General features: G+C 43.6%; 1 protein-coding gene across 1 annotated transcript in view; it reads right to left on the bottom strand.

Moving 5' to 3' along the window:
* FAM174B (family with sequence similarity 174 member B) overlaps positions 1–26,448 on the bottom strand; it is a 66,664-nt gene that overhangs the window by 20,914 nt on the left and 19,302 nt on the right. Inside the window, exon 2 of the mRNA XM_066592827.1 lies at positions 8,084–8,221. Coding sequence (XP_066448924.1) covers positions 8,084–8,221 — 138 coding nt within the window. The remainder of the gene's footprint in view (positions 1–8,083; positions 8,222–26,448) is intronic.

Raw genomic sequence — 26,448 nt, forward strand, 5'->3', positions numbered from 1 at the left:
TGTACCACCTCTAGCTTGGATACAAAATGTGATACAGGCGGGCATGGAGGCTCTAGTGCCCTGTTGTACCGCCTCTAGCTTGGATACAAGATGTGATATGCTATGTGATATATTTAATTACCTGCCCCTGTGGTCTTGCCTATGTGGACAAGACCACCATCTAGGTCTGCTCCCGCATAGTTAAACACAAGAGCACGATTCACACTAAAAACAAAGAATTACCCTTGTCTAAACATTTCCATGAAAAGAACCATGATGTGTGCCAATTGAAATTTTGGATAATAGATCATGTTCTGGCGTCCCCTAGGGGTGGGGATAGAGTGTTACAACTGAAGAAAAGAGAGCTCTATTGGATCTATTATTTAGATACCATGACCCCTGGGGGACTAAACTTAGAATATTAATTTATGCCCCATATTTAGGCTTGACATTGACATATTCATTGAATTTATTGGATAGAATAAGAATTTGTAATTTTTTAGTGCACTTTGTGTATTTCCACTAAATTACGTGTGTATTTTTTAGGTTGTGAGATGCAGTTTGACCGATCTGGCCGCCCCAACATCTTGACTATATTTTTCACTATGTCCTGTGTATAAATGGTGATTGTGGTCACTTTCCATATTTGATATGCATTTTATGTGAAATTCTGGTATTTCTTTCTATATACTAAATGTTGTTTGTATGTGTAATATATATATATATATATATATATATATATATATATATATATATATATATATATACACACACACACACACACACACACACACATTTTTAAATAGATATTTTAGATTTACAGCCTTAGACTTTGATTATTCATTCTTAATGCTGTGGCCATTATTCTTTATAATGACCTATTATTACCTTATTGGCTCTTTCTGTGTACTATATTGTCCAAACAACATTACTATCTGCACTTTAGGCTAAGTTTAACTACTGGCAATCTTGTGCCAGCTCCATGCAATATATATGCACTGCACATGCGCCACCTCCGTGTCCGATCCAAGCTACCGACTCTTTCTGTCTGGTCTATACTACCATAAAGTTTACTACCTCTATGGTTACGCGAGGCTCCTTACTTTACACAGGCACAGTATCATCTCTATTGCGTCTCCTCGCGAGAACAAGGTTATCCCGCGCATACGCGCTATACGGATTGGGGCGTGGGTGCTGCACCCTACTGAGATGCCTGTACATCATTCCATGTTTGGAGTGGCCATGTATGGACACTGCAAGTCTATATATTGTAAATAGATATACGTATTTCTGGGTATGCATTTCCTTGGCATTTACTCTGCGGGAGTGACCGGAAATTGGTGGGCGTTTCTTCTATGTAACCTGCACTATTTAAACTGTGATTGCATACACTGCGATGAGCTTGACAAAGGCCCAATTGGGGACCGAAACGTCGCCTGTATTTTCTGGTGTTATGGGAGAATAAAAGTACTTCTAAACTTTTCACACCCATTGATGCCGCCACATTCATCTATTGTTACACCAAGTTTATAGACCTTTCATGTTCTAACACTTTTGTGCAATATAAACACTTAAGTTTTTTTTTAAATAAAAATAAAAATTTGTGTGGTGCCATATTCTAGGACCAGAGTATGTTTATTGTTCAGTCAACAGAGCTGTATCAGGTCTGTTTTTTGTGGGGCGACTTGTAGTTTTTATTGGTACCATTTTGAAGTTTATACGATTTTCTTTTAATTGGGCTTGCTGGCTGATCAGTGTTCATTTTGTCTGGGTCAAATGACTGTATCTTTCAGCAGGATATCTCATTTAGACCAAAGCTAATAAATATTAGATAGAAGATACAGTAGCTATTAGCAATAGTGGGATATTTACAGTATATTTCTGAAAAAGTTTGTGGGTTGGTCAGATCTGGCTGATATCAAGATATGGTACTGATCTACAATACTCCATGTGAAATGGATATCTGGGTCCCTGATTATCTGTGGCCTCTGGAGAAACACGTTGGTCCACTGCTATAGATACATCGTCCTTATTGGGCTTAAAGACCACATCCAATTATGGTCATTTACCATCCTATTCCCATTAAATCTAGAGCGCTCTCAGGAATAGGAAGTTATTTTGTCATCCAGGGACTGCTCTAATTTTGAAGTATATCAGAAGTATCCTCGGTATATCCTTTGGGGAATACTTAGATATACTTATCCCACTAATATTTAATAGTGGTTATCTCTTTATTATCTCAAGATTTATGTGAGATGGCGATATCAAGGTTTTGGTGTTTGTCTCGGGTACCCTATATGTGTTTTCTTATTAGAAATCAATAAAAGTTATAATCTTAGTCAGTCTGTGAAGGGTCCTTTTAATGATACATGCAGGCAGATACAATTATACAGACAAACACAAACTTTGAAAAATACATGCAATGCGTTTTGGTGCTGCCAATTGCATCTTTCTCAAGCCTAAGGGCTTATTTACAGGAGCGTCTATCGGCCGGTGTTTTTATGGCCAGACGATATACACTTTCATCTAAGCAGTCCCCCCTCACTGGCTCTTTGCTTCTCTTTGCAATAGGAGTAGGTGGAACGGGGCGGAGCTAAGCTCCTGCCCCCTTCCCTGTAGCCAGCAATGGGAGTGTGCGTGACAGAGCGGAGCTTAGCTCTGCCCCCGTCCTGCCCCCTCCCATTGCAAACGTCGGACTGGAGAAGGGAGTCAGAGAGCTGGTGAGGGGGAGGGAAGGGAGGGGACTGCTCAGATGGAAGCGTTTATCGACGGGCCGTGAAAACACTGGCCAATATATGCTCGTGGAAATAAGCCCTAAATCTCATAGAACCATATGGATGTATATATAGGAAATTAAATAAAATACCCTCATTAGTGCTGATCCTTTTAAGTAAGTAACATTGGATTGCCATTTCAGCCGTATTATGGCAATATTGAATTTTATGAACAATTCCTTAATCCTCTTATGAGCGCAAAGATTTTTTCATATATGGTTTTTTTTCTTATGGTTTGGCAATGGTTTTTGATAAATAGGGGCTTTGATGAATAGGACATTTCAAAACTTCCAAATGTCCTATATTTCTACTGACTCCGACTCTACGGCCCTGGTTTTCACACAAGCATAATATGGGTGAACTAACAGATTTCCTCCCACAGTCCATACTGTACACAGTACATAAATGTAGACTGCAGAGAGATTTATGGACTCAGCACCTGTACTCCATTCATTGTAAAGCCAATTAGGCCTCCCGCTGAGTGGATCCCTAATACAGCACCCATAGAAATCACCACTTTTAACCTAACCAACACACAATTATTCCATTGGCATATTCTGATGCTTCTTGGTTTGCAGTTTCCCCATTGACATAATACACATTACCTCTGCGGATATATATTTTAGTTTTGTACCTCTGCACTTTGCGCTGTAGAGAAATTCTCACATTGATAACATAACATAGCTGGATTTAAAAAGGGAAACATCAACGGTTTTCGACTGGAGAGGGTGAAACAAAACTGGAACAATATCAACATTATCAGGTGCAAAGGGAGGGTCAAAGGGGAAACCACAAATCACATAATGTTCTGTTCTCAACCATCAGCTGTTTCCTGTTCAGGATGGGGGAACCATTAACATTCAATGCTTCGTACACTTATTCCTGAAGTCACAATGATTAGTGGTTCATGGATGAACATTGTAAGTCGAAAACTTGAGACCATAACTATGGAAAACTGGTTATTGGTTTTGAGAGAAATGAAGAAATTATGGAGATGAAGCAGATGAGTAAATAACACAAATAAAGCAAATACTTATATATCGAAGCCAGAAATAGTGGTTAGAAAATGAAAATTGCTTTGTATTTGAGGATAGGAGCTTCTTCAGGGTCCTGTACCAATACACATGGTCTACAAAAGGAGCAGCTCATCCAGATACAGATAAAGATCAGCACAGAACATGCAGTACTACACAGTAATGTAGACAGGCGCTACTAAACAGCCAATCAGAGCATGTAGGCTCCACTAGGACAGAAACCACAAGCATGGCTCTTCTGCCATGAGAAGAGCACCGGATGATCAGGAGATCTGTCACATGATCACCAGGTCCCATAGGTCCAGACAGTGCTCCACAAGCGTGCTCCAACATTGTGACATGTTCTCCAACTGTAATAATGACAGGGCTCCCTTCTAAACCACTCCTTCTCTATTCTATCTCCTTACTTTTTTATTTTGCCTGCTTTGGTTAGTAGGGGATTGCTCTCTAAATCGAGATTAGAATAGAATCCAGGGACTCTTGGGTCCTCGGTGATCCTTTTAGATAGTTTCAGGGATCTAGTAGTAGCTTCTACCATATCTTGAGCATCTAGTATATTTATACCAGCTTCATCCTTAGGCTAGATGAGACTACATTGCAGGGACGATTCTACTCTCTAGGATTACGTTCCATTATTGGGGAGGCAGTCGATTAGGAGAATCCTAAGAGTAGTTTCCCTAGTCGGGGGGGGGGGGGGCAGTCAATTAGGAGTGCCGCAATCTCTGAGCATAGTAATTTACAAAGATCTTTTGGTTCCTGATGAGTTGTGAGGTCCAACTGAAACGCGTCGAACCTCTTTGACCCTCCTCAGATTTTATTTCATATTCTGACTCCTTTGGAGAGTCCTGTCTATATTAATTACGACTGCTTCAAAGTGGAGGGACATATCATCTAAACTGGGTCAATCCAGTAAACAGGGAATGATAGCATCAGATAGAGGTAGTCTAGCCAGGGATTCTGACCTTTGGTACTTTGTTCCCTATGCTTGGCTTTATATATTGGCTATTAACCAGAGCCCTCACACATCTGGAGCTTTATGATCCCTACTCCTTTTGTGTGAACTTGATGATCTTGGAAGGATAACAGTCAATATTCGTCCCTATCCTGGTCAACATATACCGGTATGTTGTTTTGTCTGTTTTTCTGTTAGTCTGTAGTCCTTAGTTTTTACATTTCAAACTCTTAATAAAGGTTAAGTTTTAAGATACTCATCCGGGAATGGGCTTTATATAGATAATTGAGTTCCCTCTGCCCCAGTGAATTCTGCTAAACCATTCCTTCTCAGTGTATTATCAGTCATAACTGATCAATAATAAAAAAGTAACAACCATCGGTTTTGAACTAGAAGAAAAAGGTACCTGCAGTTTAGTCCGGGAAGGTGCCACTACTCTAACGGCTCTCTCTGCCTAGAAGGGGACTACAGCCATGGTTTAGGTCTTATTTAAAAGCCAAGAGTCAAGGTTAGGAAGATTTGTGGCCATTGGTTTATGTGTCTCAGTGGTTTTTCAGTCGCATTTTTTATTGACGCGGCACCAAAGTGGTTTTACAGGGAAAAAAATGTAATTTATTCTGTCACATAATGTTTTATTAAATAAATAAATAAAAGACTACACATAAGGCCGGCTGCACACAGCCGTGACGGGCTCCGCCGCGTGAATTCTGCGGCGGAGCCTGTCACGGCACCCCCAGAGACCCCAAACTTACCTGCGGATCCGGCGTCCTCGCTCCCGCATGACGCGCCGCAGCGACATGTGACACGCCGGCCACGTCACATAACACGCCCACCGCGGCAGCGGTAGGCGATTTCACGCTATCTTCCGCTGTGCTACAGCGGAAGATAGCATGAACGGACGGCTTCCATTGACTACAATGGAAGCCGTCCGCGCGTACACCCACGACAAATAGAGCATGCCGTGGGTGAGGACGGGAGATTTCACGGTGCGTAATTCCGCAGCGGATTTCCGCACCGTGAAATCACCCTTCCTCACCCGCAGCATGCTCTATTTGCCGCGGGTGTACGCGCGGACGGCTTCCATTGTAGTCAATGGAAGCCGTCCGTTCACGCTATCTTCCGCTGTAGCACAGCGGAAGATAGCGTGAAATCGCCTACCGCCGCCACGTCATATGACGCGGCCGGCCGCTTAATGTGACGCGGTGGGCGTGTCATGTGACGTGGCCCGGCTTGTCACATGACGCTGCGGCGTGTCACGCCGAAGCGTCATGCGGGAGCGAGGACGCCGGATCCGCAGGTCACTTTGGGGTGTCTGGGGGGCGCCGTGACGGGCTCCGCCGCGGAATTCACGCGGTGGAGCCCGTCACAGCCGTGTGCAGCCGGCCTTAGAGATCTGTTAAGGCTTTTTGCCTCTGCTCCGATTTTGGAGCAGAGAAATGGAATTAAAATGGAAATAAAAATTAGTTTTTTTTTATCCTATTGTTTAACAGGTTTAAAAAAAATGAAATCTTTCAGTTTGCTTCTGTCCCATTAGGATCCCATTTTTCTAATGGAACAAATTGCGCTGCAGGCTGTGCCTATTTGTTCCGTTAAAAAATGTAAACATTGGCGTGTTTTTTAAAACTTTGTTTGATTCTATGCTCTATTGATATCAATCGGGAAAAAAGAAAAATGTTTATTTCAAAACCAGAACAGACAGAAGGAAAGCTCTAATGGAACCCTAACTCAGATGTGAACAAGCCCTTCTTATCTCTGCATCTGTAACAACCTGCACTATAAATTTAACAGTACACTGTAAGAAAAAAATGAAAATAGAATAAAAAAATTGCCAGAATAGCAATTACCTGTTCATTTTGCATCCCAAAAACAGGATCAAAAAGTAATAAAAGAATCATATGTACCCCAAAATGGTACCAATAAAAACTGCAAAAATCACACCCTTACACAGCAATGTAAGTGAAAAAGTAAAAATTGTGGGCCTTGGAATACGGGAACAGAGAAAGAAAAGTACTGTTTCCCCAAAAGTAAGACCTACCCTTAATATAAGCCCTACACCGATTTTCTCGGGGTGTGGGTGTCTTGAATTATAAGCCCTACCCTGATAATAATCCCTAGCTACACTATGTGAAAAAAAAGCAATACTTACCTAGCAAGCGCCATCCAGGTCCTTCCTGCTGGTCTTCACAGTTCCGGGCAGGCTTGCTTGCAGTTCTCAGCGCTAACAGAACATCGCTTGCTGGTAACGGGGTTTGTAAACCCCACCCCCAGCAAATGATTGCTTTGACTGGTTCTCGAGCGCCACGGCTCAGCCAATCACTGTGGCGCACGATGAACCAATCACAGCTATTCATGGCTCTGATTGGTTCTCGAGTGCCGCGGCTCAGCCAATCAGAGTAATCGCTTGCTGGAGGTGGGGATTTAAAAACTTTCCCCGAAAATAAGACCTTGTGCCTCTGTTGGGGCAAAAATTATTATAAGACAGGGTCTTATTTTTTGGAAATCATGGTAGTAAAACATAACAAGAACTATATAAATTTGATATAGTCATAACTTTATTCCACTGGTTTTTAAAAAATAAATCTCAAAAGCAATGATAAAATGTTTTTTTTTTTTGCATTTCATTCAGAAATATACAACTTACGCACATGATACATACCCCAAAATGCTCCTATAAAAACTACGACTCATCCAGCAAAATATAAAGCCTCATACTGCTAGATTGAATTAAAGATTAAAAAAATAAATTATGACCGCTGAAACACACACGGGGAGAGTGGAGGTTAAAATGCATTTAGAGTTAGAGATGAGCGAGCATACTCGCTAAGGCAAACTACTAGAGCGAGTAGTGCCTTATGCGAGTAGCTGCCCGATCGTCTCTAAAGATTCGGCTGCCGGCGCGGGTGACAGGTGAGTTGCTGGAGTGAGCAGGGAGGAGCGGGGGGAAGAAAGTGAGAGATTTCCCCTCCGTTCCTCCCCGCTCTACCCCGCTGCTTCCCGCCCCCTACCGGCTGCCGAATCTTTAGAGATGAGCGGACAGGTACTCGAATAAGGCACTACTCGCTCGAGTAGTTTGCCTTAGCGAGTATGCTTGCTCATCTCTATTTAGAGTAACAGAGTTATGCGCCAACTATATTTACTTGAAACTTAAAATTAGAAATCTTTAATAAAACATTTTCAAGAGGGTTTTTCCAATATTAATGTGACTGGTAGGGGTTGATAAGCCTTTTACATGAAAAAGCGCTAAGAAACAGGAGACATTATAAAGACAATGAAGCACAAAGATTCCACCAACCAAAATAATTACAGCAGGTAGCAATGCATCAGAATGTCATGAGGTCTTTTACCTATATCGATATTTCACATCAAACACTGTTGAGTCTTCATCTTCAAAATTGTCCTCATTGAGAGGAGCCATTTCTACTCGCTCAGCTGGCGTTGTAATGATGTCATATTTACGAGTTTTCCGTATTCTCTTCCCAGACCTAGGAATAAACAACTAAATTTTAGATGTGAAACGAAATAAGCCCATAATTAGCTCTAAACATTGGAGTTCGTAATGAATAACATACAATTACACAACAAACACCTCAAACACAATGCAGGATAGTAATTACTAGTAAATTGATAAAACACAACAATAAATCCAATCTACTGCTACAGGAATCGGCTTTCCGCAGACATTGGTGGTAAACTGCTCGTTCTAACAATTTGTGGGGTCACAGCAAATGGACCCTCATCGATGGAATGTTGATGCCTAGCTTTATAGTACCAGTGTATGCTGCGAGCCAACAAATTAGAACCCAAAATAGGAGGGCTTGTCTATAATTGGTGTTCTAGAAGAAAATGTGGAAATGTTGGAGGCTTCAGGAAAACTGTAAACGCCATCCATAAGCCTCCTCATTTATAACAGTGGAGAGAGAGCATAGTCCGTGCCTCTTGTTACACATATGGAGGGCTCTTCCTATACGTTTCTATTATTTGGATTGGGAGCTTCAACTCAAGAGAACCAACAGCTATTGGAAACCTTTAACATGATTTTTTTTTCATGCCAAAATTTAACTTACATCGCTAGTCGAAGTTAAAAAAAAATGTTGGGCCCAACTTTTAAATCACCCATATGTATGTAACTTAAAAGAATAAAACAAAAATTCAGTGCAAAGATGATTTTGCTTTGGCAAAAGAGAAATTATTGCAAGTGTTGCCATTTTGTCTTTAAAAGGATACAGCATTTGCAAACTAATCACATACATAATGTTCTTGATCTTTTAGAATAGCCGAGTGTGCCATAAGGGAACCCAACTTATGTCAACATCTTCATACTTGATTGTCTACCGAAATCTATGACCAATTTGGTAAAAGGAGTTGTACCAAGATCACAAGTTATCTCGCACCCACAGGATAGGGCATAACTCGCTGATCAGTAGATGTCTCACTGATGTGACCATCACTGATCTTGAGAATCTGGGTCAAGTGTCTACTTCTGCCTGTTACTGACTGGGCTGGGGGGAATGTTACTTCTCTTCCCGCAGTGACATCAGAAAAAAATGGAGAACTGGCCAATAATGTATGGTCAGCGCTCCATTCATTTCAATGGACAGATGGGAATACCTGAGTGCCGCTGGGCTATCTGTGCAGTCCCATTGAAAGCATATGGAGTGTCGGCGTTCTTACTCGACCAGCGCTTCATTCAGTCTCCTCCTCACTGTGGGGTAGGTGCAAGCTCGCAGTGAGGACAATAGGACTCCCTGGCAGTTCATATCCAATCTCAAGTATTAGTGGCAGCTGCTAGAGCTCATGTAATAGCAACCCAACAATGATAGTCAATGCTCATAGTAACATAGTATGCTAGGCTGAAGGGAGACATTGTCTATCTAGTTCAGCCTGTTTCCAACTTAAGAGTCCCCTCTTAAGCTCCTCTATGGATTTTGCCATCACCACGTCCTCAGGCAGAGAGTTCCATAGTCTCACTGCTCTTACAGTAAAGAATCCCCTTCTTTGTTGGTGATGAAACCTGCTTTCCTCTCGTCGTATAGAGGCTGCCCTCTTGTTACCGTCGTAGTCCTGGGTATAAACAGATCATGGGAGAGATCCTTGTATCATTCCCTCATGTATTTATACATAGTTATTTGGTCGCCCCATAACCGTCTTTTTTCCAGAGTAAATAATCCAAATTTTGATAGCCTCTCTGGGTATTGTAGTTTATTAATTTAGTTGCCCATCTTTGAACCCCCTCAAGCACTGCAACATCCTTCTTGAGCACCGCTGACCAGAACTGTACACAGTATTCCATGTGAGGCCTGACAAGGGCCTTATATAGTGGGAGAATAATGTTCTCGTCCCTATATCTCTTTTAATGCACCTCAAGACTTTATTTCCTTTTCAGCAGCTGTCTGGCATTGATTGCTGCAATTAAGTCTACAGTCCACTAGTACGCCCAGGTCCTTTTCCATATCACTTTTCCCTAGCAGTACCCCATTTAGTGTGTATTTGTGACATCCGTTTCTCCTACCCATGTGCATAACCTTACATTTATCAATATTGAACTTCTTCTGCCATTTTTCTACCCAAGCCTCCATGGTAGAAGGACTCAGTATTGGTTGTACAGTATATAATGTACAGTATATAGTAATATACTCATGAGGAATGCAAAACCAATGTTAGATCCCGAGACAAATAATGTATTATTACTGAAGGTAGGATTTGAGAAGAGAGTTAGGGCCGGAATAGTTAACACACTTGCACAACAGGCTCTGTATCTCCGTCTTCTCTAAATTAGGTCATAAAAATGCCAGGCCATTTAAGCAAAATCAAATGCTCTTAAAACCAGTGTTAAGTAGTCACACAGCGTGTGTAAATCAAGCATATAAAAATGTTCCCTTGGGCAAATGGATTAAATATTGTCCCGTTCGTGACAATCTGTTCATTAGCTCGTCCATCTCGTCACTGGGACGATTACAGAAGATGTAAAACTCCCAAAGATGTCACGAGCAACAGAAATCCAAGTACAGCTAAAAGCTCAAGAAGGCAAAAACCTTTTTTCCTATTTAATAGGAAATTTCATACTAAGGGCAGCTTCCCATGAGCGTATATGGAAAACGCATGCAACAGCGTGACGTTTTTGCGCTGTGAACATTGCAACATCGTTTGCATTTTACTATACTTTTTACGGAACACACGAGTTAAAAGGCTATTTAACATAATTAGTCCCTGGAGCATATTGCGCAATCGCGTGGGTCTCCTATGGGGCCTTTGGTGAGCAAAAATGCACTAAAACAGAGCATGCTGCGTGGTCTTCTGTGTACAAAATGTGCACGCAGAAGCAAAAATGTGAATGAACTCATTCAAAACAACGGGTTCTATTCTCTGCACATTGCGCGTACAGATTTTGCGGACGCAATACGCCGTTTGAAACCACTTTTACAAAGTTAACAGACATATTTATGGTAAAAGTTCTCTATTGTGGGGGAAAGTAGAAAAAAAAAAGTAGGCATAAAATAACCCTGCTAGAGGTCGAACATTAAGGGTGCATTCACACGAATGTCACGCTTGTAAAATGGCAAGTCTGGATGCCAGCAAGATGCATTTTTGCTTAAAGAAAACAAACAAAAAGAAATGCATCACATCCATGCACTTGCAATTTTCACGTGGTTGAAAAAAAATATCAGAAGTAGAGCTGAGCGAGCACCAAAATGCTCGAGTGCTCGTTACTCGAGTCGAACTTTCAGTGATGCTCGAGAGTTCGTTTCGAGTAACGAACCCCATTGAAGTCAATGGGCGACTCGAGCATTTTTGTATATGACTGGTGCTCCGCTAAGGTTTTCATTTGTGAAAATATTAGCAAATCACCAGTCATGTAAAAAACACAGAAATGGATAGGGCAGGCGAGGAGCAACATGCAGGGCTGCATTTCGGGCTCCGAGGTCTCACTATTAAGCCACAATAGTGGCAAGAGTGAGACACCCCCCCCCCCCCCCGCACTGTCAGCATAACGATCGTTCTCCTCTGCCACAGCTGTAACAGCTGTGGCAGGGAAGAACGATGTTAGCCCATTGAATTCAATGGAGCCGGCAATACAGCCGGCTCCATTGAAAGCAATGGGCTGCCGGCGAGCGCGGGATGAATTTTCGGGAAGGGCTTAAAAATATAAGCCCTTACCTGAAAATCATCCTAAAATGTGTAAAAAAAAAAAAAAAAAGTATACTCACCTTTTCGCTGCAGCCGGAGTTCAGCCGCGTCAGGCCGGCAGTTCTCCTGAACTGGTCTGAGTAGTATTCAGCAGCCGGGGCTTTAAAATCCCCGCCTGCTGAATGAGCTGCCTCTGATTGGTCACAGCCCTCACCAGAGGCAGCTCTCACTCACACCCATTCATGAATTCATGAATGGGTGAGTGAGTGCTGCCTCTGATTGACTCAGCGCAGGGACCAATTAGGGGCAGCTCTCAGCTGAATGACAGCTGAGAGCTGCCCCTGATTGGTCCCTGCGCTGAGCCAATCAGAGGCAGCACTCACCCATTCATGAATCCATTCATGTACTCCACCTGATAACATGTTCCCTGTCCTAGTGACTGCACCTCCTACAGTCATACCGATTCAGCCACTAAACAGTCTGACCATTGTCTGTGTGTATAGCATCCCACACTCTCCAGCTCGCCATACTGTGCATATCTCCATGCACATCTCCAGACCCTTTACCTTCTGTATCACTCCATTATCTGTAGTATGTAAGCCCGTTGGAGCAGGACCCTCACCCCTACTGTTTCCATCAATTGATTACTTCATGTAACAGTGGTTTTTATATCTGTCCTCCCCTGTTTTGTTGGCACTAGATTAATAAAGATTAATTTTAATAATGATAATAGAGACCCGATAGGAAATAATGGTCGATTTCTTGAGGACTCCCTTAAAAATAGGACATGCAGTGATTTTTCAAACTTGCAGCAAGACAAAAATCACTTATGTGTATCAATGTGTCCTGTCTATATCGCTATCGGACGTAACACGTGCATGAAACTCGCCCGTGTGATTACAACCTTACTGGAATGCTGTAGACCTTATATGGCATCTAACTTAGATGTCCGTCACCTTCCACTGTGTGCATTATTTTGTTCAGGAGTAATTGCACATAAATAGGCAAATACCAGTACTGGTGAGAAAAGACAACCACCCGCCTTTCATTTATATGGATGCAGAGCGTTGCGGTACATTCAGACATTTTTTGCCTACTTGACAAAAAAAGTGGATAAAAGGAAAAAACAAAACAAAAAAAAGACTACTCAAACAACTGTATTTGATAGATCAATCTATGTAAACTATGTACAAATGTATGCGTTATCAGAGCTTATGCACATGGCAATGCGGTTTGCACTGGTCTGGGGTATTATAGTATCTTAATGCCACCGGAAGCTAGGGGTTTGACGTGGGAACGCCCATATAAGAAGGTCCTAGCAGCAGCGTGTGGATAGCATTTTGCTTTCCCTGGAGGGTTAGGGATTGGTGTTCTGGTGAGGCTTACTTTATTAGCTGTCAATGGTTCCATGTTACAAGGTACAGCTTTTAAAGTAAGCCTCACCGAACACCAATCCCTAACCCTACCTAACCCTTCAGGGAAAGCAAAAAGCTATCCACAGTTTTTGTCGGGGAACATAGACCTGGGCGCCACTGCTGGAAAACTACTCCGCTCTTCACACTGCGCCCCACCGCCACTCAGCACTGCTCACATGTGCCACTGCAGCGCTGACATGTGCCAAGTGGCAGCAATCACCTAGGTCCACGGCCACCGCCGGCGCTCACCTTCCTCGCATTGCCCCACTGCCGATAAGAGCCGCTCACCGCAGCTGCACATCTACCCCAAAGCCGCTGCTGCCGCTAAAGTGCTCTGCTCATTGAAAACCGCGCCCCCCCCCCCCACCCCCCCGGGACTCTGCACCATTCAAGTCTCCTGCCCATACAGTCATGCCCCTCTCTTTCCGGCAAAATGCTCCGCGAATGAAACTGGGCTCCTCTGCCGCTCACCGCTCCTGCACACCCAGCGCTGACATTAAGGAACACCCCCCCCCCCCCCCACAGCCACTGCAAACGCTCTGCAGTGCAAAGCAATCCGTCACACTGCAGCGATGTAAAGTCCCGACAGCCGGCGCTCAGCGCTCTACGCCACAGCAGCACTCTGCACTCCCTAGCGGCCGCTATGACCTTCCTCCACGGTGTCGCCCCGTGCCCAGCAATGCTCCTAAGTCTCGACCGCTGCCTCTCACCTTCCTCCATGGCCGCCGTCAGTGCCTACAGGACCTGTGAGAGGGAGGGCGGGGAGACAGCCGGACAGCCAATCAGGAGCAGGGGGCAGCAACCCCCTGTCAAACTCCCTGTATTTTTGCTCTACCACTACTTCCGGTGGCGTCAAGATACAATAATACCCTGGTCTGGTATTATGGTCCTCCATGCACTGTGTTTTTGCCCCTAGAAGCATTGTTCCATACTACAATTTATCTATGTGTGATCTCACCCTACACTGAATAGGCTATAAATGCCAACTTTGGGATCCAAGCCTATTGGGTGAATGGGCCACCAATTCCCACCCATCGCATTTTCCATATACTTCAGTAGAGACAGAGCTGCACTATAATATTTAGCATGCAAAGGCCAGAATTACATTTTACTGGGTGGCCCTAGACATCCCAGTGAAGTGTAATAGATGTAATACCGTATTATGGCTTTACAAATGTTCAAAAGGATCATTTTTCTGTAACATGAATAGCTACATAAGAAATTCTAAAATTATACAACAACAAAAAAAATTGCTTTTTTTACTACATCAGAGGGGACTTGACACAGCTGAAGAGCCAACTTAAAGGGGTATTTCCATTTCAGGAATTTGTTCAATAGCGCAAAATAACGCACTCACCCATTATTTCCAAAATGCTCCATTCTCCAGATATTACAGATATTGATTCCTCTGCCATCTGGTTGTTTACTACTTGTTGCAGGGGAAACAAACCGCCTTTTCTATGGAAAAAAATAGATGCGCAGACCAGCGCACTCCTTTCATCTAAATTTGCTGGCCAGGGGTGCATGTGCTCTAGTTTTTGGCCCACCCACCAGCTAGCGCCGCGCTTTGCTACTTCTTCCTGAAATGGTAATACCCCTTCTAAGAGCTCCAGATTAATGCCCATATAGGGTTGTACTGTACCCACAGATGGCAAGATCTCCCATATACATCACCCAGACATGTATAGTCTGGTTCCTGCATGTTGGGAGCGCTTAGCAATCACCAGTTTAACCCTTCATTGGCATCCTGACACATATGAATAGAACTATAGGTCTAGTTTTACAAACACATTGGTTTTTGGAAAACCGCCACAACAGTTTTTTCGTGCAGCTTTTACAGCCAAAGCCAGAAGTGGATTCCAAAGGAATGGGAAATCTAAAAGCACCAACCTATAGATCTCCTTTCTGGAGCACTCCTGGCTTTGTCTATAAAAGGCGATGTTAATTTTAAAAAAAAAGAACGGTCTGTGAAAGCGCCATTAAACTGTAGTTCTTCTTAATGTGTTTCTATAGCCCAGAGAGCCCTACGTTTAGCGCTGCAGCTGTAATCAGCATTTTCTAAGACTAACGTGGATTTAACCCAGAATGGACTTTACAAAGCAAAATGAACATTTTAAGGCACGTGAGTCACACTAAAGACCTTAGGGCAGACCTTGGAGCCTTTGGTGTGCACTTGCTTGTCTGCTTCTCCCTCTGAGCCCATCATGCAGTACAGCACAGCTTGCCGGGGCTCGGACCTTGAGGCGGCTTGTACTTACTACCATCCCGCAGAGGACAGTCTGTTCCAGCCTGCCAGTCCATATACTGTGAGTCTGCTACACGGATCAGGGAGGACGCTCTGTTAGGGGGGTGTCACACAGATGCATTCTAACTGCTGAATCCGCGATCGCTGTCCACGCGAACTTTCTACGGCAAAACGCAGGAATTGAAAGGCATGTAGTTTTGATTTTTCCTTTACACTCATGGGTACCAATTGCATATTCCGAGAGGAAGAAAAATCGCAGCGTGCTCTTTTTTGCCACAGACTCCGTATGGGTTGGCCAGCATTGAAGTCAATGGGGGCGTCTGGCCCGCAGCCCATTCGCAACCCTGCGTATGGGCAGTGGCAACCCATGTCATTGCTAAGTGACAGTGCGGGAAATATAAAGAAAAAGAAAAAAAAAATGTACTGTGCATGACCACCTGCAAATCACGTACACCTCCAGGCCTCTCGCATGTGAAGTTTAACTTGTTCGTGTGAGCCTGGCCTTATACTGCTGCTTAACCCAGTGATTTAACCCTTTCGAATCCAATTTGTAACCTGGTTTTCCTAGGGGGCTTACTCTTTTCCTGCCTTAATATAATGGCGCTATCTGCTGGCTAAAGCCAGTACTGCATAAGGTGACACGTTGGATAGCCTCCGACAGCAGGGAGGCTGGCAATATACAGTAAGAGAACCCCAACGGACGTCTTCCAACTTCGCAGCTGTGCAGCCTTAAATCATAATGTCTTCAGACGTCAGACAGTGGATTGGAAAGGGTTAAGGCTCTGCCCTAAGGCATTTTTGGGAACCTTTCACCAGATTCTGCTAGCTTCACAAATTTGTCCTTTTCTTTTATTACCTGGCAGTTTAAAATCAAGTGTCTGTGTTGGGGGACTTGTGCCACAATTTTTCTGGACTAGAACCTTGTTCTAGTCCATCTGTTCTCCACTCTTTAAATATATGCTTTAAAATACAGTCTTACAATTACCAACAGCCCTATGATGTCAACCAGAATGCGGATGCGGCCCTTGGTAAAAAGGAGTTTGACACCCCTGGTTTAAAGGGTATTATGTATGGATCCGCTGCGGATTTTCTCAGCGGCAGGTCCGCAGCAATTTATGGGGCAGGAATGCTGCGGTTTTACCATAGATATCACCCTTTGCATTATGCAGCTTGAGAATGAGATTTTGTAAATGCTACTGTAAATGCTGCAGATTTTTTGTGCAAACATGTCACATCAAATTGGCAACATGGCCTAAAATAGGAAACTATGCCAAAGTTTTCACTAAAAAACAAACTAAACTGTTGGTGCGTATTTTGTGCGGAGTTACTGTAACCAACGCCTGTAGCCGTAAGCAACACAACATAAAAGAGGTCAGTCATAGTTTGTTTTTACTTCTAGAAAACGCCGCATTTTATGTGTAATTCCAGCTTTAATGTAACTCTTCCTTCTCTTACATGAAGCCTAGTCTGCCATCAAGACTACCAGCCGCAGTGTGTAATTTTAACCTGAGGGTGTTTTGATGAATTCAGAGTCATATGTAGCATTTCAGGGTAATCTGTAAAGCATCATGCGGTCAAATAAACATAGGCAACAAAGGAAAATAAATAAATAAATACATTAATGACTGGTCTGATTGTGCCATATTTGTCTTGAACTCATTTTTAGATCCAGATTAAAGGGTAAAGAGGAGAAAAATATAGTATCAGTGAAAATAAATGAGACACATAAAAAGTTCATGATGCCTTGTGCGCTACATTAAATTATTAAACATATATAAATCTCAAATATACCATAAGGGCATGTTCCCATGCAACGGCTGCGATTTCACCTAACCACGGCCGCACAATGGGAGTGTGATCCTTTCGATAACATAGTAACGTAGTATGTTAGGCTGAAAAAATACATATGTCCATCCAATTAGTAGAAATGGCAACCCCCCCCCCCCAGTGGCCTCAGTAGTAATAGCGGCCCCAGTAGTAATCGTGATCCCTACAGAAGCCCCTAGCAACAATAGTGATCCCCCACTGCGGCCCCTAGTAACAATAGTGCCCCCACCACAGCAGCCCCTAGTAACAATAGTGACCCCCCCTCCCCTACAGCGGCCTCTAGTAAAAATAGTGACCCCCCCACAGCGACCCCAGTAACAATAGTGACCCCCCCACAGCGGCCCCAGTAACAATAGAGACCCCCTCCCCGCAAGCTGGCACCCATTACATAGGTAAGCCCTTTAAGGGTTAAGCCACAGATCACAATTTTGCAGCTTTTAGCAGGTATCTTCTAACGCAATACAAAGCCACGTGGAGGTGAACATCAGGCTTGACATGAGTTATATAACCTCTTGCTCTTTCTTTAGTTGCTGGTTACTGTTTGACTAGTTATAGGTTACTCTCCAGTGTCAGAATGAAGATGGAATTGATCAAGCCTCCCTTATGGTAATACATGATGAAGAAGAAACCTTTACCTTCTCTGTACAAAGGATTCCATGATTTCTAATTAAATCCCCATCTCCATTTGCACGAATGTAGCTCGAACCTTGGTGCAACCTCCACTATGCTACTACATAGATGAAGGTCTGCAATCTCCAGTTCTAACAAAGGGGTTCTTTCACAATGATAATCCTTTTCATGAGGCGTATGGTCACTATAGAAAGGACAACTCAGCCGCTGGCAGACACGGCCCATCAACATAACTGGATATTCACTGGAATGGCTGGCATGTGATGCTACATTTCCCCTGGAATCCAAGGATGAGAAAAAATGATTCAAGCGCTTCCCGGGAGAGAGGCATCCATGCTTGAAAAAGGCCCACATTAAGGGCTGAAACGCGTTGCAAATAAAACTTTAAAGGACAAAATAACTTTTGAGTGGACCTGCCTCTCTCCCGGGAAGCGCTTGGATCATTTTTTCTCATCCTTGGATTACACATCATTGGGTCCCCTACACCAGGGGCACACAAAGACCTGAGCTGCTCTCCATCTAGGATTGGGACCGAGGACCGCCACTCTTATAGGCTTTTCTGGATTTGGAGGTACCGGTGGGGCACCCCAGTGGCCTCACTGAGTACCAGGGTAAGTCCATCCAATACAATTGTATCTTTTATTGTTATCCCATCTTATGTCTGTAGGAGCGCTACTCTGATTCCCACATTTTTTGTTATTCTACATTACCCCTGGAGCAGTTGTATGGCCTGAATGTACCGTATGGTCAGAAACAGCTTCCCCGGTGTGAAACCTGTTCTATGGGCCAGCTTCTTCTGAAAATGTACAAACAAAATCCTGTTTGCCCTTGGACTTGTTACTCCAGGTGCATTTTTCACCACCTAGCTCTTCTATTTGTAGAAGAGCCCTTTGGCTTTCTCTGTACTATGGATGAATGTTATTTTTGCGCCAATTCCTTTAGAATGGCCACTTATTGCAAAACCTCTAGGTTCTGTCTGAATCATTGGAAAGGAACCATTGCTCAAACGTGGACCAATAAGGCCTCCATTTAGGCAGCTTTTCCGTTGCTCTCCGGCATTTGTGCAAGACAGAATAGCATAGTTAACTGCATTATTCTGTCCAACATGAATGCCAGGAGGAACAGAAACCTGCTGAAACATAGACTTTATTAGTTTTGGTTTGAACATGAAAGCCTTTGGTGCCATCCTAGGTTACATCTATATCCCACCTTCGGGATTCCGATACAACCTCGGGAGAGATAGTTTAATGCAATGTGAACAAAGCCTAAAACTTACTGCATGATCGGGTTTGAGGAAAAAAAACTAAACGGAATTCTACATTCATAGACATTACATAACCTGTGTTAATGCCATTAGCTTTCTTCCACTTATGGTTATGGAGAGCTGAAATGAGGAGAAAACAACAAAGGGCTTCAAGTGGCTTACACCTTCAAAGCCAATAGCATAAAGAGAATTAGACAAGTGATCTTCCTTCGCATGTATATAAATCACTCTATAGCTGCAGTCATTGATTACTGCCAATGCTGCGCAGCCTGGAAATTCCAAAACACAATGCATTTCAGAAGCAAGAAACATAAATTACAGAAAATTGCTGTGCATTGAGTACTTTGTTCCGTGTCCAGAAAAGAAAATTGAGAACTTTATCTTTTTTTTTGCTTCTGCTAATGTACAAGTTATATGGATAAACAATAAGAAAGAATTGTGAACAGATCAATAAACTACTTTAATACATCCGGGAGAAAAAAAAAGGAGCAAGAGAATTGAAAAACAAAATATTTCAGTACAATGGAAAATAGTGCAAATTCTCTCATTAATATGGGCAGCACATCCTGAACAGGGTGTACGCGAGAGTTAAACATCACTCACTCGTTTCCCCAACCTAGACAGGGCCGGAGATTTCCTTCCGCAGTTAAAATTCAATTGATTCGTAGCAGGTCCATATAATTGACTCCTGCAAAGTGCCCCCCTATACCAGCGGCCATAACACTAAGCATGTGCTCTTATTGGTATACTCACCTCTAGTCAACCGGTTCTGCATCTCCAGTGTGTTTGACTTGCCTACTGGTGTTGATCAGGACGGCTAACTGGTTACATGGATTTTAAAAAATCTATCCGTTAGCGGGAGTTGAGAGTAGTTAAGAAAAGAGTCTCCCATTGTGGCGCACCCATGCATTAGATGGAAAGCCTATTGGTTTCAATTGGCAACGTGTAATACTTCATTTGCCCAGTGATGGCACTGCAGGGGAATTTAACACTTACTGCACAGTTCAACCATAGATTACACACAGCTGATCGCTGGTAGTCACAGCAATGAGACTCCCTGTCATCTGCCTATTTTAAAGGTTTATTATAAGTAATCTAAACCCTCCTGAGCTATTGCACAAGATTCACCTAGTTACTCGACTTTTTCGAGTAACTGCTGGCTCGTCCCTGAAGACTCAGGGGGAAGGGCGGCGGGGGGCGGCGCGGGGGAGTGATCTCTCTCCCTCCTGATCCCCTCCGCAACTCTGCAATTACCCCCGCGCCCCCCCCCCCCGTATCTTCATGGATGAGCCAGCAGTTACTCGAAGAAGGCAATGCTCTCTCGAGTAAATCGCCTTACCGAGTATGCTCGCTCATCCAATACCAGAAGTGATCACATATTTGTATGCATTTGCATGTCCTAATTCTCGTCCACAATACGAACACGCATAGAACATGTGATGAGTTTTTTAATGGGTCCGTGTGAAAAAAAAAACAGACTGATCATAGCCCCATGGGCTATAATGGGTCTGTGTGCTGCAAATGAATTAGAACAAGCAGCACACAGACCTAAATACGCTAGTGTGCCAGAGGCATAAAACAGCTAAAGAATCTGGTGCTTAAACCAATAAAACTACAGAAATGTGCAGCTTATATAGCATGTGTTCCTAGAATTCAGATTTGCACTCAAATGCTTGTGTCTGAAGTTTTATTTAATGCAAATGTGCAAGACGTCATTTTAAGTACTTGATTAAGTACTTAGGGTGGCTTCACACGAGCGTGTGTTTCAGCGTACATAAGTGCGCACCCTTGTACGCGCTAAAAATACGTGTGTATGCAGGTGCGCGTTTCCTTTAATGGAGCCGCAGCTGCCGCCGGCAGCTCCATTGAAGGCAATCGTCTGCCGGCACCCCGTAATTGTTTTTCAGGGAAGGGTTTTAAATATAACCCCTTCCCTGAAAAACAAGGCAAACTAGATCTGCAATGCAGTTCTTTGAGCAGCCAGGGAATTAAAATCCCCGCCTGCTGAAAGAGCTGCTTCGCATTGGCTGAGGCGCTCAGCCAATCACAGGCAGCTCTCACTGAATGAATGATAGGTGAGAGCTGCCTATGATCGGCTAAGCGCCTCAGCCAATCAGAAGCAGCTCTTTCAGCAAGCGGGGATTTTAATTCCCTGCTGCTCAAAGAACTGAATTGCAGCCCCAGCAGCTGAAGAAAGGGGAGTATGTGTTTTTGGGGGTTTTTTTAACACTAGTTTGCCTTGTTTTTCAGGGAAGGGCTTATATTTAAAGCCCTTCCCTAAAAAACAATTACAGGTTGCCGGCAGCTGGATCCTCTACCGCAGCCGTCTACAGCTGCAGTAGGGAATTCTGCGGGCGACACGGCAGTGGCAGACAGGTAAATATTTATTTTACACTAAAATGGTAGTTTTTCAGGGGTGAGCTTATATTTAAAGCTCTTCCCTGAAAAACTATTAAGGGGTGCTGACAGACCATTGCCTTCAATGGAGTTGCCAGCAGCAGCCACAGCTCCATTGAAGGCAATGCGTGCATTCCCTATGGTGCCCGCATGTCCGATCTTTACAGGCGCACGCCTGTAAAACATGGACATGTGAACACACCATAGGGAATGCATTGGTTATCGTAGACGCGTGCTTTTGTACACGCGTATGCACACGTTTGTGTGAAGCCACCCTTAAAATGACATTTTGTTGCATATTTGCATTGAATGGTCACCATTTTTTAAAAAAAGGGAAAAAAAAAAAAAAAAACACTGTGCAAATCAGAAATTCAAGAAAATATTAAAAAAATAAAAAACCTCTGTAAAATATCCCATTAGAGAAAAATGCTTCTTTCTTCACTAATTAGGATTCTTTCCTCCTCTGAAAATCTTTTTAAAAACTCATCGTCGTTTCCCAAAAGGACTGTCAGCTCACTGAAAGATGAAATTACATGCTGCCCATAGAAATCTATGGAGAGTTGAGGGGGAAGAGGAGGAGGTACAGAGAGATGTACACAGAGATGCTCCCCATAGAAGTCTATAGAGAAAGGAGGGGCTGAGTGAGAGAGACCAACACAGATCTACTGCTGCAGTGAGTGAATATATAATTGTCCCTTAGGTGGAAGTAGAACCTATCAGGAGAACGGAGTCCCTTTCACACCAATTAGTACTGCAGAGAGACAGCCACACATGACTACGGCTCCCTCCATTGTAGATTCTGGGTGTTGCAGTAACAGCCCAGCGGTACACAAATACCAGAATCTACAATGGGTTGTGCACCATTAGTACTTGCCTATCCCTGCTCCTGATCGTGCGCTGCTTCTTTTCGTTCTGACATGGTAACTACAAGTATGCGACCGCACACAACAAGCACATGGGGGCCGCACGGGATTACATAGCTACATGTGCTGACCAGGCAGCATGTTGTGCAACCTTGCCATAGGCTCTGCTGTAAACACTATGGAGAATTTAGCAAGCCCTCCAGATGGTGGTAAAACCTATACGACTCTGCTACACCTGAAATGTTCCACACATCTGTATCTACGATCCTGCAATGTAACAAGTTATGTAACATGTATTATTCATTATAAGCTTGGAAGGAAACAATGTAAGGAAGATGAAGGCTGCGTTCACACCTGCGCTCAGTTCAGGGCTTCTGTCTCTGCTCCGTTTTGGAAGGAGAGAAACTTGAATAAAACGGAAAAAACGCATCAATTTTTTCCCCATTGATTTCTATGGGGTTACAAAAAAAATGAAAAGCAAACGGACAGGCTTCTGGTTTTGTCCGGTTTCCGTCTTTTGGGCAGAAAAAGAATGCCGCAGACTGTCCAAAATATGCAGCAAAATAGCAAAACAGGCATGTAAAGTAAAAACTGCTGCCGTTCCACGTGACAGGCAATGTTCGAATGACCATCCAACTCGAGTTTAGCCTGTTAGCTTCATCTGGGGCATGGCACACAGACGCCACCAGTGGGTTTTTAGGCTAATGCCCACGGACGGATTTCTGCGGTGTGACACACGGCAGAAATCTGCGGCGTTATTCCGCAGCCATTAGGTTCACTTGAACCTAATAGCTTTCTGCCTTTCAATGTTCACGCTGCAGAATTCTACCATGGATTTCCAAAGCGTGAAAGAAATCGCGGCATGTTCTATTTGCCACTGAAAACCAAGCGGCCGGCTTCCATTGTGGTCAATGGAAGCCGGCCGTCCCGCGATACTTCCGATGTGAGCACAGCGGAAGTATCACGAGAATATGCGCCAAGCGCTGCACTACGCATGCACACCGGATGGGACTCTCGCGGCGGATCCGGAGAGGTGAGTATGGGGTCTTTGTGGGGCACCGTGTCAGACTCCGCTGAGATATTCCACTGGCGGAGTCTAACACGGCCGCGGGCATGAGGCCTTAATGTGCAAGGTTTGCTCATGCAGCCAATTAAAATAAAAACATAAATCCTAAAACATTTAAATAAATATCACAAACATAATATTGATAAATATGCATACAATTCAAGCTAAAACAAAAATCTAAAAGTTTTGTGAATGGAGTTCCGCATCTCTAATAGTACAGGCCATCCTATACTAGTCTATGGGAGAAATGCGCTCACACAGGACTCTGAAAAAAATCAGATTTTCCAGCGCTGCACAATCTCCAGAGGGAGACAGTGCTGGATCGCGGACAAGTATATAAAATGCATCACGCAGCGCCCTGTCACATCTCCTAACAGCACTATAACTAAAATCAATCCAACCACAAAAAAAAAAAAAAGACATTTTTACATGCAGCCTTTGCTGCAATCCCACTAGGAGAGCAATAACTACTGAAAACCCATGTCCATTGCCAAATGTAAAAGATTCACTTTTCGTTGCCAGAAAAAGCATGGGAAGTCAGGACAGTGAACTACTGGCACAATGCTAGGCTTGCTACACACCGCCTCCTTGAAAGTGGATTGCAAACAGCAGAAAATGGGGAAGACCACCAAAAAAAAAAAAATCTGAACTTAGGCATGAAACAGTGTGCAAGCAGCAGCAAATGAGTGGGCAAGAAGAACCTGGTGTAATTTTAAAAACTTGTTGAAAACTCATGTACTAATTAACCCTTTCCAATCCTGTGTCGACCCTCGTCCAACATTAAGATTTCCCTGCATAGCTCCGATGTCGGACAAGGGCCGACAGGTTTCTAACAGTACGCAGGACGGAAGCTGTTCTGTATACGGATGCTACAGTATACTAGACAGCGGTCAGACACTGCTGTGACTCTCGAAAGGTCCCCCGCAATGTTAATGCAGGGAAGTCTTTTGGGACATTTAAATACTGCTGTCAGAATTGTCAGTAGCATCTAAATTATTAACAGCTGCGATCCGAGTTGTCTGATAGTGGCTGTGCGGTCAGATGTAAGGTGTCAAAGACAGTTTAAACCCACCATGTATAGAACGGGCTTGCCTCACGAGCCCACTACATACAATCCCCACGCACATCCTCCGTACATGCACAGATGTCACCAAGGGGTTAAACTATCACGTTAAAACCTAAGGAAAAAAAAAGTGTGTATATAACATATACCAAAACTTTTTTCATACACCCTGTTACAAGCCATTTGTCCTGTTGGGTATTATCTGGTTGTGACGTATGATAGCTCAGCACCACCTATTTGAAGGCAGCATTCCTGCAAGTCAATGTTAGACTCTTTATACAAGCCTTGGAACAATGACTGGGAACTGAAAGCCAAGCCAGAATCCATAAACAGACAGCTGGAACAGTGCTATCACATTCATTTTGAATTGAAGCCATGCTGCCGGTGTGAATAGAGCCCTATGGAGATTTTTATTTTTAATCCAAGAAACTATGTAGAAGGGAGCCCCACCCCCAGCTATTGCATATTTATCATTGTGAAAAGGTTGTATAGTTTAGTTTAAAGCATTTGGGCTGTAATGTAAGATCTGTAACAGGTTATCTTACCTAGCATTTATAATACTGATGTTCTCTCTGGGCTCCTTCAAGCTCCAAGCCCAGATACAACCTCTGCAGCCCTGTGGCTATTCCTCTGGTAGACATCATCTGCTCTTCCTTTAAGTTGCAATGCGAAAGGTTATTCTCTGACTGTATGTACGTTGCATTTTTGCTCTTTCTGTGAAAGTATAGCCAAAGTAACAATCTGTCAGTTGTCTTGCTCTCCAGAGGAGCTGCCCAGTTAAAGTATAAGTGAGCAGTTTAGGTCCCACGGGGAACCTCTCAGTTTTATTTATGCTAGGAGGCTTTCTTATATACTTTATGTCTGGCATACTTACAAGCTTCTGTTCACATCACATTTTTAGCCTCTCTTTGACAGATGTAAATGGAGGCCGGTGACAGATGCAATACAGTGGCATCTGCTACCCATAGGCTCCCATCATTAAAAAAAAAAAAAAAAAGGAAAACAAAGTATAGCAGTACAGTTATATGGAACAGCATAGTTTACAGTGCTATTCCATAATTCCACACTATTTTTGCAGTTTACTGACGTACATGGGCCAGGCAAAAGTCAAAAGGCCACCTTTAGGCCTACGTCAGGCTGATGGAAGACTAGGGATCAGCTTTGCATGTATGCCAAAGTACGTGCTAACTAGACATCACAAGACTTGATCTGAACGCAGTCCAAAAGTTAACAGCTTCGCTGCTACAAGACGACTGTCCCAGCAAGTTGGCAGAAATGGTTAAAGGGGTTGTCCCGCGGCAGCAAGTGGGTCTATACACTTCTGTATGGCCATATTAATGCACTTTGTAATGTACATTGTGCATTAATTATGAGCCATACAGAAGTTATAAAAAGTTTTTTACTTACCTGCTCCGTTGCTAGCGTCCTCGTTCCCATGGAGCCGACTAATTTTCGCCCTCCGATGGCCAAATTAGCCGCGCTTGCGCAGTCCGGGTCTTCTGCTCTCTTCAATGGAGCCGCTCGTGCAGAATGCCGGCTCCGTGTAGCTCCGCCCCATCACGTGCCGATTCCAGCCAATCAGGAGGCTGGAATCGGCAATGGACCGCACAGAAGAGCTGCGGTCCACGGAGGGAGCAGACCCCGGCGGCCATCTTCAGCAGGTAAGTATGAAGACGCCGGACCGCCGGGATTCAGGTAAGCGCTGAGCGGTTTGTTTTTTTAACCCCTGCATCGGGGTTGTCTCGCGCCGAACAAGGGGGGGGGTTAAAAAAATTAAAAAAAACGTTTCGGCGCGGGACAACCCCTTTAATTCT

This window comes from Eleutherodactylus coqui, chromosome 2 (genome assembly GCF_035609145.1).
Source record: "Eleutherodactylus coqui strain aEleCoq1 chromosome 2, aEleCoq1.hap1, whole genome shotgun sequence".
NCBI lineage: Eukaryota > Metazoa > Chordata > Amphibia > Anura > Eleutherodactylidae > Eleutherodactylus > Eleutherodactylus coqui.